This window comes from Coccinella septempunctata, chromosome 6 (genome assembly GCF_907165205.1).
Source record: "Coccinella septempunctata chromosome 6, icCocSept1.1, whole genome shotgun sequence".
Classification (NCBI taxonomy): Eukaryota; Metazoa; Arthropoda; class Insecta; order Coleoptera; family Coccinellidae; genus Coccinella; species Coccinella septempunctata.
In genome coordinates, this window is record NC_058194.1 from 34,179,216 (window position 1) to 34,197,924 (window position 18,709).

Below are 18,709 nucleotides of genomic sequence, written 5' to 3' on the forward strand. Positions count from 1 at the left end.
CCACATTTTCAGTCGGCCTACTGTTTTTCAGCGTATAATCCCGAACTAATTCTGGAAGGACTGTTTTACGCCCGTTGTCCAGGTGGGCGCTGGGCATCGGAAACGTAAATAGGGCGTTCGAAATTGCTCCTCGCTCGTTACAGGTCCCATTCAATATCAACGAATGTTGGACGCAGGTACTGAGCGATGTCTAGACGAAATCCTACAAAATTGGTGGTTTTTTTAGTGGAGTTTGGTTTTTCGATCGAAGGCTGGAAGAGTTCTATTCAACACTTCTATATTTACTTTCGATTCAACTGGGCAAATGGAGTAATCGACTAGAAATATGTAATGGACGTATTGTCATCCTGACATCACAGCTTATGGGGATAATACAAGAGGTTTTCGTGTAACAAAACATTTCTCTTGGTGCTGACGATCCACAATTTTTCAACCACAGCTTTTATTACTTACTTTTATTAAAGAGATGATAGTCGGATGGAGTCAAATCTGTAATGTAATACTGATCTTCGGTTATTGTTCTACCCTTATCAAGAAAATCAATCATGCTTACTCCATGGCAATCAAAAAACTGAAGCAAGAACTTTTCCAGTAGATTTTTGGACAGAAACTTCTTAGATCTTGGAGAACCAGAGTGTCGCCATTCCATCGATTGTTGCTTTGTTTCTGGATCGTAGAAATGTACCCAAGTCTCATCGATAGTAAAAATTCGGTTTAAGAAGTCTACATCGTTTTCAAATCGAGCACAGATCGAACACGATGCTTCTGCCCTTGCACGCTTTTGGTCAACATTCAAATAATTGGGCATCTATTTTGCAGCAATTTTTCCAAATTGACGTGAATTATATGAACGCTTTCGTATGAAATATTCAGTACTTTAGATAATCCGTTTTAGCCCAATTCGACGGTCTGATGAAATCATGTCATGAACTGTATCGATATTTTCGGGGACTGACACAGAAACTGGCCTTCCCGATCGGTCATCATCTTCAATGGAAAATTTACCCCTTTTGAAGCTTGCAGTCCAATTTTTTACTGTCGCATACGAAGGACATTGATCACCAAGGGTACCAAGCATATCTTCGTAAATCTGCTTACCTCTTAACCCTTCTAAATACAGGTAGTTTTTCGATTTTCACAATTTCGGTGGACATCTTTCTTTTATTTATTTCGTTGCAATGGTAAAGCAATATTTTTAGTATGCATGGAACTGGTCTAGGCTAACTAGATACCAACACATCCTCGTATCTCGTCCCATAGATCACGAAAATTTCCTGTACAAACTGTCATCGAAACTATCCATTTAACATTCAACTTTCCTCCCTACCAGCATCGGACCGCAATCCTATCCGGTACCGTCATTATTCGCACTGGCTTCCTGGTCCGGCAGTCCAACTTCGGGACTGTAAAGCGCCCTTAGCGCCCAATCTGGTACATCGATAACGAGCGTATTCCTGCACGGAAGGAAGCCGACGACGAAAACCTAATCCGGGTCACTGTGAAAGGTCCTCAAACGGATCGTTGTCGCGATAATTATTGTTTCCAATATTGGCGCCCGTTTCCGACTTCCAAAACTGCCGCTCTGGTTGTTATTCTAAACTTGGACGATCGCAGCATCTGGGACTTCCACCGGAAACGGGATCCGGGTAGATAGGAGAGGGATGGGGGGGTATTTAAAGCTGCTCGATGATGTGGGGGGGTCGATCCGATAGGTTGTTAACGTAGGTCTTGATATGGCGTTGATTTTACTCGTATTATTCGGGTATTTTCGATCTGATGTGAGATGTTTCGGAATTCGACGAACTTGAGGTACGAGGATGTGTTGATATCTAGTTAGCCTAGACCAGCTCCATGCATAAAAAAAATTGCGTTACCAAAGCAACGAACAATAACTCATTTGAAGTGTCAGTGTGAAGTTTGAGGTCAAAAAAGTAAACCAGAGTTCGACCTGCCAAATGTTGTCAATCAGCAAGATTTCTTTCTCTGTATACAGAATCAACTCCTTTTCTTTCTGTTAGATTAATAGCTTATCCAGCCATTCTGTAGCGTCTGTCAGAAATGCACCTAAGAAGTCTGCCGCCGTCTCCTATAGGCGTCAATATTGAAACTGTTTTCATTAAAGCTTCAATAACAGAAGTGGCGGAACTGGTAACCAAACAATTTGTGTCGATTTGTAGAATGGGAGGTTTCAGCCGAGCCTGAATAGCTCAAACGCCATTTAGTAATTGCTAATCGGGTATCGATTGGGGGATGCTGTGAATTTGGTATATTGAATATTGCTCCCGCCACTACCGGTACTCTCAACTTCTCGAATTCAATGTTTCGATGAAATTCACTGTTCACCTGGGACCAATTCCATCACACGATTTTTTTCGAGATAGTTTCAGGTATACCAATTGAAATATTCGATACGAAGAACTTGATGCATGGTTTTTACTGCTTATTTTCTTGTCAATAGTTGACAATTTATCTCTTCATAAACTTTTTAGGGTTTTCACTCCCAATCTCTGAAACAAAATCAATTAAAAATGAAATCAACGATTTGCTCCTGCGTGAATTCTTGCACTAATTTGTCAGGAGCAAATTAACTAGAAAAACTTGTTGCCTGACAATGAACTCAAAATAAATAACGTTGAAATTATAATTCTTTGTAACGTTTCGGAGTCTATATCAGACTCCTTCATCAGACGAAAAAATCTACTTTTGAAAATCTTCTGAATTGTCGCTTTTTGTCTGACATTAATTGTCAACAATCGATAGTTGACAATTTACTCTCAAATCCCCAATATGTACTGTGGACCGTTCCTGTTTTGGTCTCTGTCTGAATTATCATTTGAATAACATTTGCTGATCGATACTTGATGGTTTATATCATTACGAACAATCCTGAGTACACTCCTGTCGTTTCTGGCGAATTCTAGACGTATCTACAACAATATTACTCTGTAACGTGTATATTGGAATCTAAAAGAAAGTTTTTGTCTTAAGAAAAGGGTTTCTTCTATCTAAGGTCCTATTCCAGAGTGGTTTCGACGAAAAAATAATCATAAATTCTGTCTATCCACACAGCCGAATCTACTGCAGGTTCCGGGCACCGAAACGCATCGAAAACGATGGTGTAAAACGACGATATTCGCATTCTAACAGTTCCATTTTCTCCCAATTCAATAGACCTAATTTTGGACGTGGCAATTGGAATAACGGCGGCGTTAAGCCCGTTCTCCACGATGCGGAATCCAGGAGGGTAGGAGCACCGAACGGCATTTTAGGTTTGTGTTGAGTGGAAAAGCGGATTTCTACTCACAATGCCCTAATGACGCGATTCCGCACAATATGAATTTATTTTCTTTGTTGGGGACTTCGGCATACCGACGCTTCGGGAAGAATGGCAGACTGCGACAAATTCCCAGATTTATAGCGAGGGGTGTTTGGGGAAGGGAGAGGCAATGATTCATACTGAGATTTTTGGGACGGTGCATGGCGATGCTTTTCGAGGTTCTACAGGGGTAAATTACATACATTTGTGCATAAATTTAATCAGTAGAATTTCACGAATGTACAGGGCGTTTCATGGTAAATGGCAGGTTTCGTTATCACCTATATATTTCGAGAAATTGCAACAACTTTGATATTCATGTCTTGTATACTATTAAATTCTGAGTTGTGCTATTTCATTTCACGATTATTTTTGCCCTTTACATCCTTTACCTTCATTTCCTAAGTGGTTTGAAGGAATTCAATAAGTTTTGAGCAAATCAGAGCTTTATTCTATAAATTAAGGACTGTGGTTGTAACAATTCATAGGTTCAGAACTTAACTGACATATGGAGTGTATTTGAGCTTAGATGATTTGTTCAAATTATTCAAGAGCCTCTAAAAACGTTTGCCATATAAAAATTCTCCACTCCAAAAGGTCCATTTACTTCGTAAGTCGAACTTCACAGTCTCATTGCTTCAACTTCGACTCTACCAAACTCCCCCCTCTTTTCATGCGTCCGAGGTGGCCCCAAGTATAAACCAGAGGATTTCCCAGAAAATTGAAACGTTTTTTCCGCCATAAAATCGCATTCTACCGTCTCGGCTATCTCGAGTCCGCATCTGAGGCGTCGAAACCGAAAACTGGAACAATTGCAGCCGTTTCGTGCGAGAAACGCTAAAACAAATCAACAAATTACAAAGTATTACGTTCGCAGGTCGCGTGAGTCGGCGCTGCGCACGCGAGCCGTCCGTTCGGGACGTACGGATTTCGTACGGCAAGTTAAATAGTGCGCCGTGATAATCAAATTAACGGAATTGATACCGTGCGCGAGAACGGCGTGCAATTTGCGACATGCATTAGAATCTAGATGGGGGTACAGACTGTTACACCCTTATTAGGGGGCGCGACGGTGACGCGGCCTTGGTTTCGGGCGATTTTTGTGAGTTCACGTCGACTGTATCGATCTGCGTTGAGGAAGGACCTCAAGGTTGCGGTCGAAGACCCAAATGCCCCAGAGTTCACACTCCACAGTCGATCAATTCCAAACAGGGGGAAAAATTAGTGTTCTCAAGCTTAAATGACCAATTTCAGTACTAAGGACAACTCCTCGATGATAAATGAAGGATTTTCATGAATTATTGTAATAACAGTTGACCCTATGGTGCATTCGCTAGTCTGAAATGAATTTTGTATTGGTTGCCAATTGGCGAATGCGCTCGTCACTATTAATACTTCTGTCGATAACATAACAGTTTTTTTATATGACTGTAAAAAGAGGAATCGATTAGGTCGCAAAAATGGAGAAATAATGAACATCAAATTTCCACATGTCATTGTTTCCAGGTGCAACGTGAACCATGACAAAAAAAAAATCATATTTGCATAGTTCATATTGATTGCAAGGCACGGCCAATGAAGTTACAGCCCTTTGTACGATTCATCGGACCAACATAGGATGCATCCATCGGATCAGGGAGCCAAAACATTTTGTTTTACCATCACAATGACCGATTCGAAATTCAATATTACAGTATTCATTAATTAAACGTTATGTATGCGCTATCAAACCAGAATATATCCCAGTTATGATTTGTTTCCCCCATAAAACTGGATTTATCTCGTATTTATGATTTTTGTCGAAAGTTATATTGTTATTTTTGGGAGAAACACCGATATACATGTTCTCTAAACATGAGCGCTTTATTTCCAATTCCTCGGTTTGAATATTATAAAAGCTCCCAACTTTGGGTTTTGTATAGTTGAATGACTCCAGTTTTTCGGTTGATGTTTTTACCATTATACTAAGTGAGATGAAAAGAGATATTTCCTTCAACTTAAATTCTCGGAAAAGTCCTGATATGATTGAAAAAATGTTCAGGATTTCCCCGACGTATTTTTTATGTCCTTGTATTAATTTCCACTTATTCAATGTAACTTATAAGCGCTCATTTCTCATTACGAACGTGTTAAATTGCCCTAACATTCGTTATTGTTCCAAATTCGGTTCAAAGTTCACAATTGCTTCGAACAATTAGAAGCTTACGAACCTTCATCATCGAATCAACTCGTCCTCTGAATTATAAGCGAAATGATGTCGAAATTGATAATACAAATACGACATCTAGAGAGCTAGAGACTGCTTTTGACACGTTCCTCTTGTAACTTTCGACTTGCGATTGAATTAAATTAAGTTTCAAGTAGGCGAATGGTTGGCTGGATGAAATACTGAAGAACCTTTGAGGTTTTCTTGACTGATAGGACGCATTACTGTTGAAAGTTTCACTTTGAAACACTCATTTAAGAGACATTATTATCAATTAGTCCATTAATCGTCGGGAAAGTTTTAAATGGAGAGGTTCGCATTGAATATTCTATGGCCAGCTTGAAGTATGCTTGAGCTTGAAAGTTGGGCCGGGATGTTTGTCATCCCTTACTTCAAAAAAGAGGATTGTATGAAAATCGAAATCACTTCAAAAATGTGGATATATGTACATAATATATATCCTGTCCTGTTTCATCTTTTCTTCGTGGATTTATACTCGGGAAACCAACCAATTTCCAGCCCGAAGATCTAGTTTGTCGAGAGCTCGGTCGGAAGCGAATTTCAGATCGCAAATTTCATTATTACCACCCGGAATAAGTTCGGAACTTCCGAAATAACAAGTACCCGGAGGATTCGAAGAATTACTCTGTATCGCGAGTAAGTTTCCAGTAACAACTTCCAGTGAATATGTATTAATGAGGAATAACGTCTCTTGGCCTAAAGATATCTGCTGAAGTTCTGACATCGTTGTTATGTTAGCTGGCGATAATGTTAATGGATACGTTGAGAGAGTCCTTGATAACCGTGCTTATTCGTTTCTTGGGCGCTGTTTGAATTCCAAATGGAATGACTTTAGTTGGGAATAAGGATAATCTAGAATTTTTCATGGATGCATCTTTGGCGTTAAATAAAATGAAATAATCTTGAAGATTAGTTAAGCCACTGAATTATTGATTCATTCTGTATCTCCATAAAACAAAATTTATTACAAATGTGCTTGATGTATATTAACATATTATACTTCACTCTAAAAAAGACTCTTGTCTGACTTTTCGTAGTGCAAACATTCATTAAAGTACAAAATAAAAACCCAATAAGCTCGCATGAAACATTTATTGGAAACACATTTAAATCTCTCATTATATCTCGATGTTATTCAAATAATACATTCGTGCCATCGATATTTCCATGATTACTCTGATTTCTCGACGTTGTATCTTTTGAGTTTTCACTCCTGTGCACTCCATAGTTCGTTAGAGCGAATGCCGGTTTTGTACATTTGCAATCTATTTCAGCTCATTAAGCTCTAATTTATTCCCCGAACGTACCGCACTGAAAACTGGCATGCATTCGAACAGGCTGAAATGTCATGGCCCTGCGGTTTACGTCAGTTCGAAATGACTTATAAGTGCTCGGAAATTGAAATACGAAAATATAACTCGGTCGAATCGTAGTACATAGGGTGAAGCTGTAATCAATCGAAATATTTAACAGCACTGTTCATTATTTTTCATGGAAATGAAAAAAAATTCATCCCTTCCAAAGTTTTTAGTATATTTCATCTATATTTCATATTAGTTGGCTGCTGTTCAATCCACAAGGTTGTCATCTGTGGAAATATATAGGGTTAAAGTTGAAAATTACAATATAAAGGGAGGATGAAAGAGGAGGTGCTTATATATCCTGAAATTTAGATATTTCACAGATCATCCCCGAGTTCCTTTGAAACTACACCCAGAAGACCGTATGTAAGAGCACCATTCGTTCATATTTGCACGAGGGTTATAGCTAATACGTCCCCTTTGTCTGCTCTTCTGTAGGCCTTAATAACTGCGTCAGGGGGATAATACATCCAAATATTTGAAAACAGGAGATGGATTATAAGAGTTATTTGGTTTGAATGTAGCGTATAGCGGTTCTATGCCCAGTTTCATACAAAACATCGCATTCAATGAATTTATGCGTAATACAATGTAATATCTATGGTTATAATCACTGAATTCTACACGTCCAAAGACAGTTATGTAGCTTTAAAAGAAGTTAATCCTCTCAAACCTCTTCTGAGGCAAATAATTCACAAGATTATCAATTCAAATATGAAATGCAATGAAATTTGTTGGCATTGTAAATTATGCGGCATTAAAGTAAGAACGTGCAATAGAATGTCTGAGCTTAGATAAGAGATGATCAGAATCCGGGCAGAATAAACGCCTTGAACCTCAATTCTAGAGCGTCGATTGAAAGGGATATATGCATAACGATCATAGATCTCATCTTTGAATGCGGTTTCCCGAAAGGCTTACCAAGTTTCCGCAAATAGGCGTCTGTAAGTGCACGGTTCGGATACATGGAAACTTCAATAATGCATAAACACAAAGTCCGCCGCCCCCGATAATAATTATAGCTGCCTCCAATATTACATCCGGGCCCCGGAGTTCGCTGGGCTGAAATATATCGGTTGCCAAAGTGCAACATCTGCATTGCCCTTTAATCTAAAGTTGGGAATTGGCTGACTAGCGGTAAAGTTGGGATAGGCCGGAGACAGCTCTGGTGAGGGATCTGTTTCAAGTTCCGAGAGAGATATTGGCTCATTATATCTTCGGGGCAAAAATTTATGGATATACGATGGTTTGAAAACTTCGATCCTTACAGTTATCGGTTCAGTTTATGATTCTCGAAGTGGGAAAATGAATAGTAATAGAAATTTTACTGTGGTTGCAAAATGGCGAAGGCGCCGGTTCGACGTCCCCACTATAACAAGTTCAAACGAGATTTTTCAAAGAATTTGGTGACGAAAACTGAGAGAAATTTGTGTCTGAGTACTTTCCAGACAATATGCCTTTGTACCAAGAAGAAAACATTGAATTTTCTCATATATTTCTCGTTTTTTTTTGCAGGATACTTCTGGCACATAACCGACATACACTACGACGCCCTGTACCACAACGTAGCGAAAAAAGGTGAGTTCCCAACAACCCTAAAAGACACCCGGACTTGTAGGCGCCTCCAACTTCCAAACTATCTCGGTTCCGTCTTAATTTTCTTATTTATCGTTTCACACCGGAAAAGAGACGATTTACCGTCTTGTTTTCAAAAGAAAAACAAATGGTTGCGTGATCCTAGTTCCCGAGGGGCGTGAAAAACATTGAGGCAGAAAGATAAACTGCGTGTTCGTCGAACGAAAACAGAATTTATTTTCTTGATAGGGAATAGTGGGATTCTGCAATTTCGCATTAGCGCTGATCTCAGCTCTTTTCTTCTAGCAGAGTTTGGACGTTTTTCAGAGCATATGAATCACTCTCAAATTCAATCAAGAAATATTCTATATCGATTCATATTTCCTGTTGAATTTCGAATAGCTCCAAATGTAAATTACGCCATCAGTGTTGATTTAGTCAGTTTTCAGTCAACAAAGTTCTCGTGGAGTGAAGTTTATAAATTGAAATGATTGCTTGCTTAATCCCTGAACTTCAAACTTTTAATGATTAATTCCATAGCAGCAATAACTTCAATTTTTATGGATAGAAACAGTCTCACAAAACAATAGTTCGAAATAGTCAAGAATTGTTGAATTCTGGCATTGAACGAACTCTGTTAATGAAATTTTCCTGGAATTGTTTACTTTGATATTCTCTACATTATTGCCAAAGGGTATCAGCTTAATTATATCCGTTTGAGCGAGGAGTGGAAGAACTAAAATCGAGAATTATCTCAGAAGTAATATTCCGAACTTCGTAAATATTGCGAAAGTAATTCTGATCCTCTACTGTGCATATTTCGTAACTTTAGAGGAAAATCTTTCATTAATCTCCTGAAGACTTATTAGAATATGGAAGTCATAAATCTAAATAGTTATTCTCTTGAAATGGAGACATTTTTTGGCTCTCGGTTTTCAATGATTCTTGAAAAAATTGAAGAATCTTAGAATTTTGGGATAACTCAAAACTTACATCAACTGAACCAAATAAAATAGAAATGTATAAAAGATTCATATATCACTTGTCACCAACCTGAGGGATATGAAATCAAGTTATTATAAAGTTTTGCGTTTAACAGAAATTAGGTTTTTTCACGAGTAAAAATCGATCCTTTACTCGGTAATTTTTTTTAATTAAACCTCCTCGAACCTTGAAACCATTATAATTTATTGCGAATTTGAATCCCGTCAATTATATCGAAAAATGCACGAGCCTTGGCGCATTTTATGCATTGCAAACATGCAAGCGCTACCCCGTCATGAAAAAATGTAATTTCATGGCAAATCGTCGAACTCAGTGACTCCTGCTCGCATATCTGGTGGAAATTTTTTCAGGACATGCAAGCGCATATTGAATATGGCGTATTTATTACGCCTGCACGCAGAAATATGGGGTGGTTAACGCTTTCTTGCCAGTTGACAGGGTAACTCGATAAGACGTTTAATGCTGCGAAGTTTCAATAAAGAGGTGGACATTTAAAGTGGCTACTCAAATATCTATCCTTTTCCCTGTATATAAGAAACGTGCTCACGATAAAATCTTATCGTTTATTGTCTCCAAAAATTAATGGACTGATACGATAAAAAATACTGTCATTGTATCCACATGAAAAGAAGCTTTCACCAAATTCCCTTCAATTGCCCTAGCCCTCTCCTGACGATGGTCCGAAGGGCAGTATTCCAAAGAAACAGGCCCTTACCCTAAAATCACAGACCGCCAGATTGTGACAGGAATAATGAAATATTACGTGGCAGGGCTGAAATCGGGTCCAACCCTAATGGCATTTTAAGAATGTGTGCCTGAAAGCACAAGGAGGAAAAAGGACTCCTTGCTGGGAGAATAATGACTTGTAATGGTGGAACATCGCGTTGTTGAGTGTACGTTCAAGGGGCAAAAGGATTGGGATGTGGGAATTCAATACAGGGTTTTTTCGATGACGAAAAATAACGCCACTCTCAGAAGAATCTGTAGGATTGATCTGAAATCTTCAAATTGTTTTTTTCAATTGAATAAACTGAGGAATAGAAACGTCCTGATGCATCTGAACCCCCTTGGCGAAGGACTTTCGAAAGTCCAAACTCCATAGCACCGGAAATTCTGAATTTTCTCAAGGCTAAAGTTGTTTATTTTTTGGTATGCAAAGTGCCATTTGAGCCCATGATGAAATGACGTAAAATCCAGTAATCCCCCCCTGAACCAGGAAAACGGATACCCCAATTCTCTTATTGAATAACCAAATCCTATTCTTCCATTAAAATTCTTCCGCTTTCCATCGCTCGATTTGTCTGGTTATGGCTCCATCATTACAAAAGTCCGATAAGTGGGCCGTTTCTACTAAGAGTCGGATCGTGAACGAGTTCCTTCAAGGATTGGATGGATATAACCGCCGGATAATCCCCTAACGAGGCGTGAAACGGATGCTGGGACCGTCAAACGTTTAAGGGAGGTTCAAAGGCAACCGCGGAACGCTGTTTTTGGTGGACGGATATGCTTACGCTACTTGCATGACAATGCGGCAACTTCAACTCGTTAGAACTTGTACAGTTACGTAGTTTTCGTCCAGAATCGAACTTACACCACTAAAGCCTTTATAGTTTCAACTTTTCCCCTACACGAACGCCTCTGAAAGTTTGAAAATTATCCTGTTATCTGAAAATGACGCCGCAAAAACAACAGTTAAATTGCCTCGATCAAAAATTGATGGAGAGTGAATAACAACATAATAACAGTCTGAAAACCACCCTCGACAATGTCCCCAATCACGACAACAGCTGTTATCGCCCTCCCTTCTCCGTTTCCGTCCGTCACGCCCGGGCGCGACCACAGAACGATCGCGCCCGTCTAGAAATAACGAAGGGCGCTCTGGCAAATTGTTCGGCCGCGTTTCGAGCACTCTGTAATGAGTTCGGTCTTTCATATTGGGCTATTTAATTGTTTCCATTGTTTTTGCCAATGATTGATATACCGCGAACGCCCCTCCACCCCCTCGTTATTATTGTGATTATTGTAGGGCGTTAATGACGGCCGAAAAAATGTTTTGAGTCTCTGGGGGAGCAGGGGTCGCTTTCATTATACGAATGCGATGTTTATCGTTGCTCGGTATGAATTTTTTCATCGGGCGCGATGATTAGGTGCAGGCTTCTATTTAATAACGTAGCCAATGTTATTATAGTTGCTACTAGGCTAGGTGCTTCGAATTTTACACAATTTTATTCTTTGTGAGTTTACTTCAAACGTAGATTACGAATAAGTATTTTTTCCACCATAACAGAATCTCTTTCAAGGTTTATCCTTGGAGAGTAGGTATTTATTGAGCCATTAGATAATATTGGGATCTGTTATGGATGAGTGCATCTCTGACAAAGACGTTTATGTTGGGGGTAAGAACCTTTCAGTTTATAATCACCTCTGTTCATCTTCTTGAGTGTTCTTATTTCAATAACTCAACCCATCCACATAACAACAAGCACTTGACAACTACATACACCCCAACAGCTCAAATAAGCTCGCATGGAGCCGCACCACCTCTTTACGTTCAACAAGGAAACTTGCATGAAACTTATCCGAAAGCCATCTACTTCCCTGACCGCCCACTGCTCTCAACTTCGCTCAGCGATATAATCATCCAAAAGTATTAAACAAGGATTTTAGGAAGTTAACTCTAATCGTACTCAAGATGAAAGAAAGGAAGTTGATGTAATTTAATTGATTTAGCTGAGAATATAGTTGAGGGAACTGTAGTAAATCTGTTGATTTATATTTTTCATTTAGTGTTTCCATAACTTATGAGTATTTTCAAGGGTGCGAACTCTTCATGTGATTATGCAGCTGTTGATTTATTCGGGCGTTTCACGTTTCTACAGATTGAGTAATTAACAATACGATTCTGTCTTCTCCTAATCATTCTTTATTAAGGCTTCGAAGTGCAGCGTCAGCACCCTTGCGCGTTGCCGAAGACAAAACGTTACGAAATCGTTAATTAATCAAGAGCTCCGCGAGAGAAAAGTGCACGAAATGATTTATTGCACAGACGAAAGGGACGATTTGTCCTGCTTAATTAATTAAGATGTTATCGCGTTCGCTTTTTGAAAAGTGTGGCGTTGATTGGGCCTGAAAAATGGGATTTGTTAGGGTTGGTTTTTGTTTTGTTCTTCCGTGGAAATTTTTCCAGCGGAAAAATGGGGAATTTTTGATGAATTTCCATTAGATAATTACCAGAGTTATCACTGTTTTGAGGGGATACGGGGAATTCCACGATCTATAGTTTATGGTAGAAGAATTGCTCCATTCTGGTCTTCGAATTTTATAGCAATAGAATCCAAATAGTAACTCTGAGCTAGTGTAGAGTATTTTTGTACTCCCGAGAATTATGCTCCTGAGAACTTTTCAAACCCTTTTTTAGTGCTAAGTGGTTCGAGCACTTTATCGAAATTCCTACATCCAGTTTCACAATCAAGTTCAAAGTCACTTTAAGTTTCGTTTGATGTCAGTTTCGGTAGGGTTAAAGAAAAGCTTTAAAATTGAAGGGGCTTGAAGTTTGATTATGAAACTGGACGTTAGTCCTTAGTAATCCCTATAAAATGCTCACGAGAGGCCTTCGGAAATCGTGTCGAAACACGAAGAAGCGATCGATTTATTGTCACCCTACGAGCATATATAGATACTACAGATATATTATCATATTATCCTGATTCCTTTAGGTGGAGACGAACCCCTCAGAAGCTCTGTGAGCTTGTCAGAATCAATAACGTCCGTTAAAACTTTTGAAAGAAATGAGATAGGGTAGGCGTAGGTTAAGGGTTCAAATGTGCCTATACATGCCTTAAATGAGACAAAACTGCTCTACGGAGGGCATTTTGCTCACATGATTCGGCAACAATCGAATGCAACAAAACATTCGACCAATTCTAGCCCCACTACTGTCTTGCATCTCAAAATTCTGACTTGTATCTCAGAATTTCGACTTGTAACTCAGAATTCCGACTTAGCAAGTCGGAATTATACATTCGGATTATTTTCTTTTGTGTGGCCCTTCAGCGCTTTCGTACAAACCACACAGACAACTGTTCAAATAACCCTTTTAACATTTTTAATCGAATCCTACCTGTCCATATCCCTGCAGGACCCATCCGTCCGAAAAAACGTGGACGACATCAAACGGAAATCCGAGAAAGAACCGTTTTAATTAGAGAAAACAAACGATCCCGGAAAGAGTGTTGTTTGCCCTGCGAACCGGACTCGGACTTTTTCTAGATAAATAGAGGGACGCCGTTCTCCCCAAGTTAAAGTGGGACTTAATCCGTGCGGGAAAAAGTTTGCGCAACCCTTTGACCCTCCGGAATCTTTGTCGCCGGGTCCGAATTCCTAATGGGGCAAGTTTAGTGTAATCAGAGTTGGGAAGTTTGGACGCCTGCAGACACGAAGACGTACACGGACTTCGTTAAGTCAATAAGTTGTGCAGACGAATGAATGGATGAGGGATTGAAAGGGGACCAAGAGGAATTGAGTGGGAATTACTCTCTGTTCATTCACGGAGGGCGAAAGCTCTTTCTCGACGATGAACTAGGTCCAGATTGTACTTACTCAAGGGCGTAGAGACAATTAGAAGTTGTATTGTTGCAGGATCATTTCTTGTCTTTGCTGCAGTCAAGCTACTATAATTTCCCAATATGAAATGATTCACTCCAGTCCAGTATTACCTCGACTAATATCTCAATATTGCCCATTAGAAAATATGAAAGATTTATATAACAATTTCAAATTTTTTCTCGAGAAGAATCTTGTAACAAGAAGCTGTTAAAGTAGTAGTTTTGGACAGTGTTCGTTTGATTGAATTCAATTATTTAACATCAATTATTACGTCGATCATAGATAATCTAAAATCAATGACAGCACGTTGATGATTTCATCATCTGCGACTACAGAATCTCACTTACATAGCATAGATTAACTTGAATTTCTCGGTTGTTGGGAACGTATTTTCTTCAAAATGATTTTTCAACCTTTTGATTTCCTTAAACATTTTTCAATTCTTGAATCTTTGCCTGCTATCAAATCCAAGTAAAAGATAGACAATTTACATTGTTTCCAAAGAGAGATTTTGACATTTATTTTTTGTGTTTTGTGCATATTATTGATGGTTTCGTCACAGAACAAGTAACAATGTCAGAAATGATTGTTAAAAATACTATGACTTCACATGAAAGAGATATTGAACTTCAATTCTGTGACCAAACCATGAATGTTATAAATAATGTCAAAACTTTCCTTGAAGACGCGATGTTAATATTATTCTTCATCATTTCGATTCGATAGCCGGTACAATTCCAAGAATTGTTCGAAGATCAAGGAAAAGGTACGCATGGAATAAAAAAATGTTCAAATAAAAAATTCAGGATTGGGATATGTTAGTAACTGGCTTCTTCTGAGTGGAAAAAGATTCGAAACAAGTCGGCAGAGCTAATCCAATGATGGTTCTCTTTTCAGGCTGTTGGAAACCGGAGTACGAGGGAGGAAGCAGCGCCTCCAGGATGCAGAGAGGTCCTGTGGGACGCTTCGGTGATTACAGCTGCGACGCCTCGTGGGATCTGATAGAATCAGCTGCTCACATGATGAAGTCCAGGCCCAACGTGAACGTGGAGTTCGTCCTTTGGACAGGGTGAGTAAAATTTGTAGAAAAAATTCCCTACGAACACTGAATCTGAGTATAAGCGAAGTAAAAATGAACATATTAACAATGAAGAGATGGAAAGCTCAAGAAAAAAGGTCTATCTTCCGATATAAGTGTGTAGATTTGTTCGAAGATCGAGGATTATCGCTTTCCTTTGTATCATATTGCTCATTTATCTATCTTGAAAGCAGTAAATTATATATTCTTCATCCAGTTGCTTTGGAAACTGATGAGTTGATGGACGAGCACAGAAATGCTTGTCAACTTCGTGAAAACTCAATAAAACATATTTTTTCACATGCTTCATGATACAACTCCAACTTTCAAGTATCTTTATGTCATTAAAGAAAGCTTTAAACTTCAAATTCGATTCTAAAACAGCCGTTAATCATTCAAAAATTTTTTTTTACATTTATTGTATAACTACTGCTTCAGAACATAAAACATGGCAGTCATATATCATCTTCGCAACTGTTACGACTCCCATTAGGCCAAGAACCGCAGATGGAAGCCCAATCCATTACCTACCCCATTCCGGATCGTGGAAAATGCGTCCTTTTCCGACAACAACCAACTGGACGGTCAACAGATACGATTTTCGTCGATGTTGCAACTAATGGCTTCGGCCGTATCGTTGTCTGTTTGCGGCGTCAACGTTAACAGATGTAGAAGGCTTCGGAGCGACGTTCGCTCATTTTATTCTCGTCAATTCGAGGTCGGATTACCCCCGTGTTGGAGTGCCTGTCGGTTCGAATTTGGAAACTACCCCCCTCATACGTGTTGTGTTGTTGTTGGATGCGCCGTTTTTATCGTCGAATCCGAACGACAAAGGATTTTGGCTGCGTTTTGAGGTTCTTTTGTTCCGGGAGATGAAAAATCTTCAAAAACACAGCATAAACGTCTGTATGTTGGGTACCTATGTCTCGAATCTGAACCGAATTATTTATTCGAAAAAAGGAAACAGTTAAAAATTCGTCAAGACCGTACGATTGTACCTAGATGGACGAAATTTTCAGATTTATAACTAGAAAAGTTGCTCTTTCAGAATATGTATCATATTTCCATGTACGGTTACTTTTATTGGGAGATAAACCACTCGAATGATGACCTTTGAAAAATCCTGAAAAAGATGGGTTCAGTTAAAAATTTGTCAACACCAAACGGTTGCACCTAGATGGATGAATTTCTCAGATTATTTACTGAAAGAGTTGCTTTTTTAGAATATGTATAACATTTCCATCTGCGGTTACTTTTATTGAGAGATAAATGACTCGCAAGCTGACCTTCGAAAAATCCTGAAAAAGATGGCTTCAGTTAAAAATTCGTCAAGACCGAACGGTTGTACCAAAATGGATGAAATTCGCAGATTATTTACTGAAAGAGTTGCTCTTTCAGAATATGTATCACATTTACATCTGCGGTTACTTTTATCTAGAGATAAACGAGTCGCAAGCTGACCTACGAAAAATCCTGAAAAAGATGGTTTCAGTCAAAAATTCGTCAAGATCGAACGGTTGCACCTAGATGGATGAAATTCTCGTATTATTTACTGAAAGAGTTGCTCTTTCAGAATATGTATCACATTTCTATCTGCGGTTTCTTTTATTGAAAAATAAACGACTCGCCAGCTGACCTTCGAAAAATCCTGAAAAAAGGGTCGGTTAAAAATTCGTCTAGATCTGACGGTTGCACTGAGGTCGATAAAATTTCAGGATTTATTACAAGAAGAGTTGCTCTTTTCGAATATGTATCACATTCAGATAATATCACTGATCACATGATGTAACAATCGTATAAATCCCGAATATGATGCTGAAAATCGCATTCGCTCTGAATTTCTGGATAATTGCAGCATCTTCTATATGGGATCTGACGTCAATCGTTATTTTCAAGTGCGCTAATTTTCCTAAGCCTTAATTATAAACCGAACGGAGCGCCCTGAGATCTGAAAGAGACGGGATTTCCCGAAAAATAAATGACTGTCAGATTCAGCTGCACGTGCAACGGACCTACCGTTCGATCCAGATTGAATATCGGGATATTTGAGGAAATTTTTCAGGCATGAAGGGGTGTCGGCGCCGTAGTTCTACTTCGGACGACTAGACTGAAAATAATCGGAATTTTCGGTCGATTACTCGATCTTTGTCGAGGGGATAGGGTCCCTTCGGGAAATGCCCGATAGACGATACGGCCAAGTCGAGAAATTCGATATGGGAACAAGCCGAATTTTCCCCGATTCTTCCATGATCTTAAACAAAAATCGAAGTGAAAAATTAATACGAACTACAGTTCGATATAATAACAATTTCTTACGTCGTTCCTCGATGGGCAAGAAGTCTTCGGTGAATAATTAATGGAGCCTTGTATAAGGCTGTTTAGATTCTAGAGACGTCTCGCCTCATAAGCCGCCTTATCGACTTACTGACCTTTTCTGATTTATGGATGGGTCACGTATATAATAACCCTTCACGGGAATTGCCTACAGACACCTTCGAGTGGGTTGGTCCCCTCGAAGATGTTAAGGGATGGATGGTTGATTTACAAGGGAGAAAATAGAGGTTTTTTCGAGTTAAATTATCGAAGAATGTTGCGAATTATAAAAAGAACAAGTGTCAAATTAATGATGCATTAAACAAGGTGATATCCAGCATCATTGAACCATGAGATCTATCTACAGTTAACAGATACTTGTTGTAGATTTATCGCAATCGCTACGTCCATATGAATAGGTGGACATAAAACGTTGCAAGAAGCGCCAGAGATCCTGAATCTCAAATTCGTAATCTCCCTCCACTGGAATAAGTTAGAATGTCACAAGAATGGCGTGGGAGGAAATCAGTTTAATATTATTACCGTAACGGTCGACTCTAAATCATCGTACACCGGTATGAGCTCTCCAGATTTACGGACCTGGGGGACCCACTATATTGAGCTCCAGTTCTTCCAGAGCCGAACAATAAAGATGAATACTGGTAATATATGTCGGCTTCTTAGGTAGAACGAATTTTTCCCCAAACTAAATTATAGAGTAGTCATGAAGGGACTACTATTTTTGCGAATATATGCCTCGATTTGGTCGTTTCAGTCACATGTGATGAACGATAAAATGAGGATAAACCTTAAATGAATGAATGATTTAGAAGATTTTTTCAAAAACTGCAAATTTCGAACTGTTTTTCTTGTTTCTGAAGCCAGGGTAGAAGCGCGGGTAAAAAGAATGCTGAACAACTCCACAACTCTTTTTTACCGTCAAATTCCAAAGGAAAAAATGCTTCCTGAATTTCCATACTAACACGGAAACAGCCAAATGGAATCGTGCATATTCCAACGCGAATTTTCATATTATTCATTACGTATTCAAGGGAGTCTGAACACATGGTCTTCCTCCTTACCCACGTCGATAAAAAGTTTCTGTCCGTCCTCCTGACATAACAAAAACTTTTCCGTACACGACCAATCTAGAGCGGTTGTACGCAAATCCGAGCTATTCGTCTTATGTTCCACTTACGCAAGAGGAAAAACTGGGATGGAGTTGTCAG

General features: G+C 39.1%; 1 protein-coding gene across 2 annotated transcripts in view; it reads left to right on the forward strand.

The window, feature by feature from the left end:
- The window catches only part of LOC123315171 (acid sphingomyelinase-like phosphodiesterase 3b), a 127,310-nt gene that overhangs the window by 40,404 nt on the left and 68,197 nt on the right, over positions 1 to 18,709 (forward strand). Inside the window, exons 3-4 of one of the 2 annotated variants that reach the window (XM_044900766.1) lie at positions 8,420 to 8,482; positions 14,987 to 15,158. In XM_044900766.1, the coding sequence (XP_044756701.1) occupies positions 8,420 to 8,482; positions 14,987 to 15,158 (235 nt within the window). Of the gene's footprint in view, positions 1 to 8,419; positions 8,483 to 14,748; positions 14,856 to 14,986; positions 15,159 to 18,709 lie in introns of those variants that run through there. The other variant, XM_044900767.1, reaches the window with a different exon arrangement.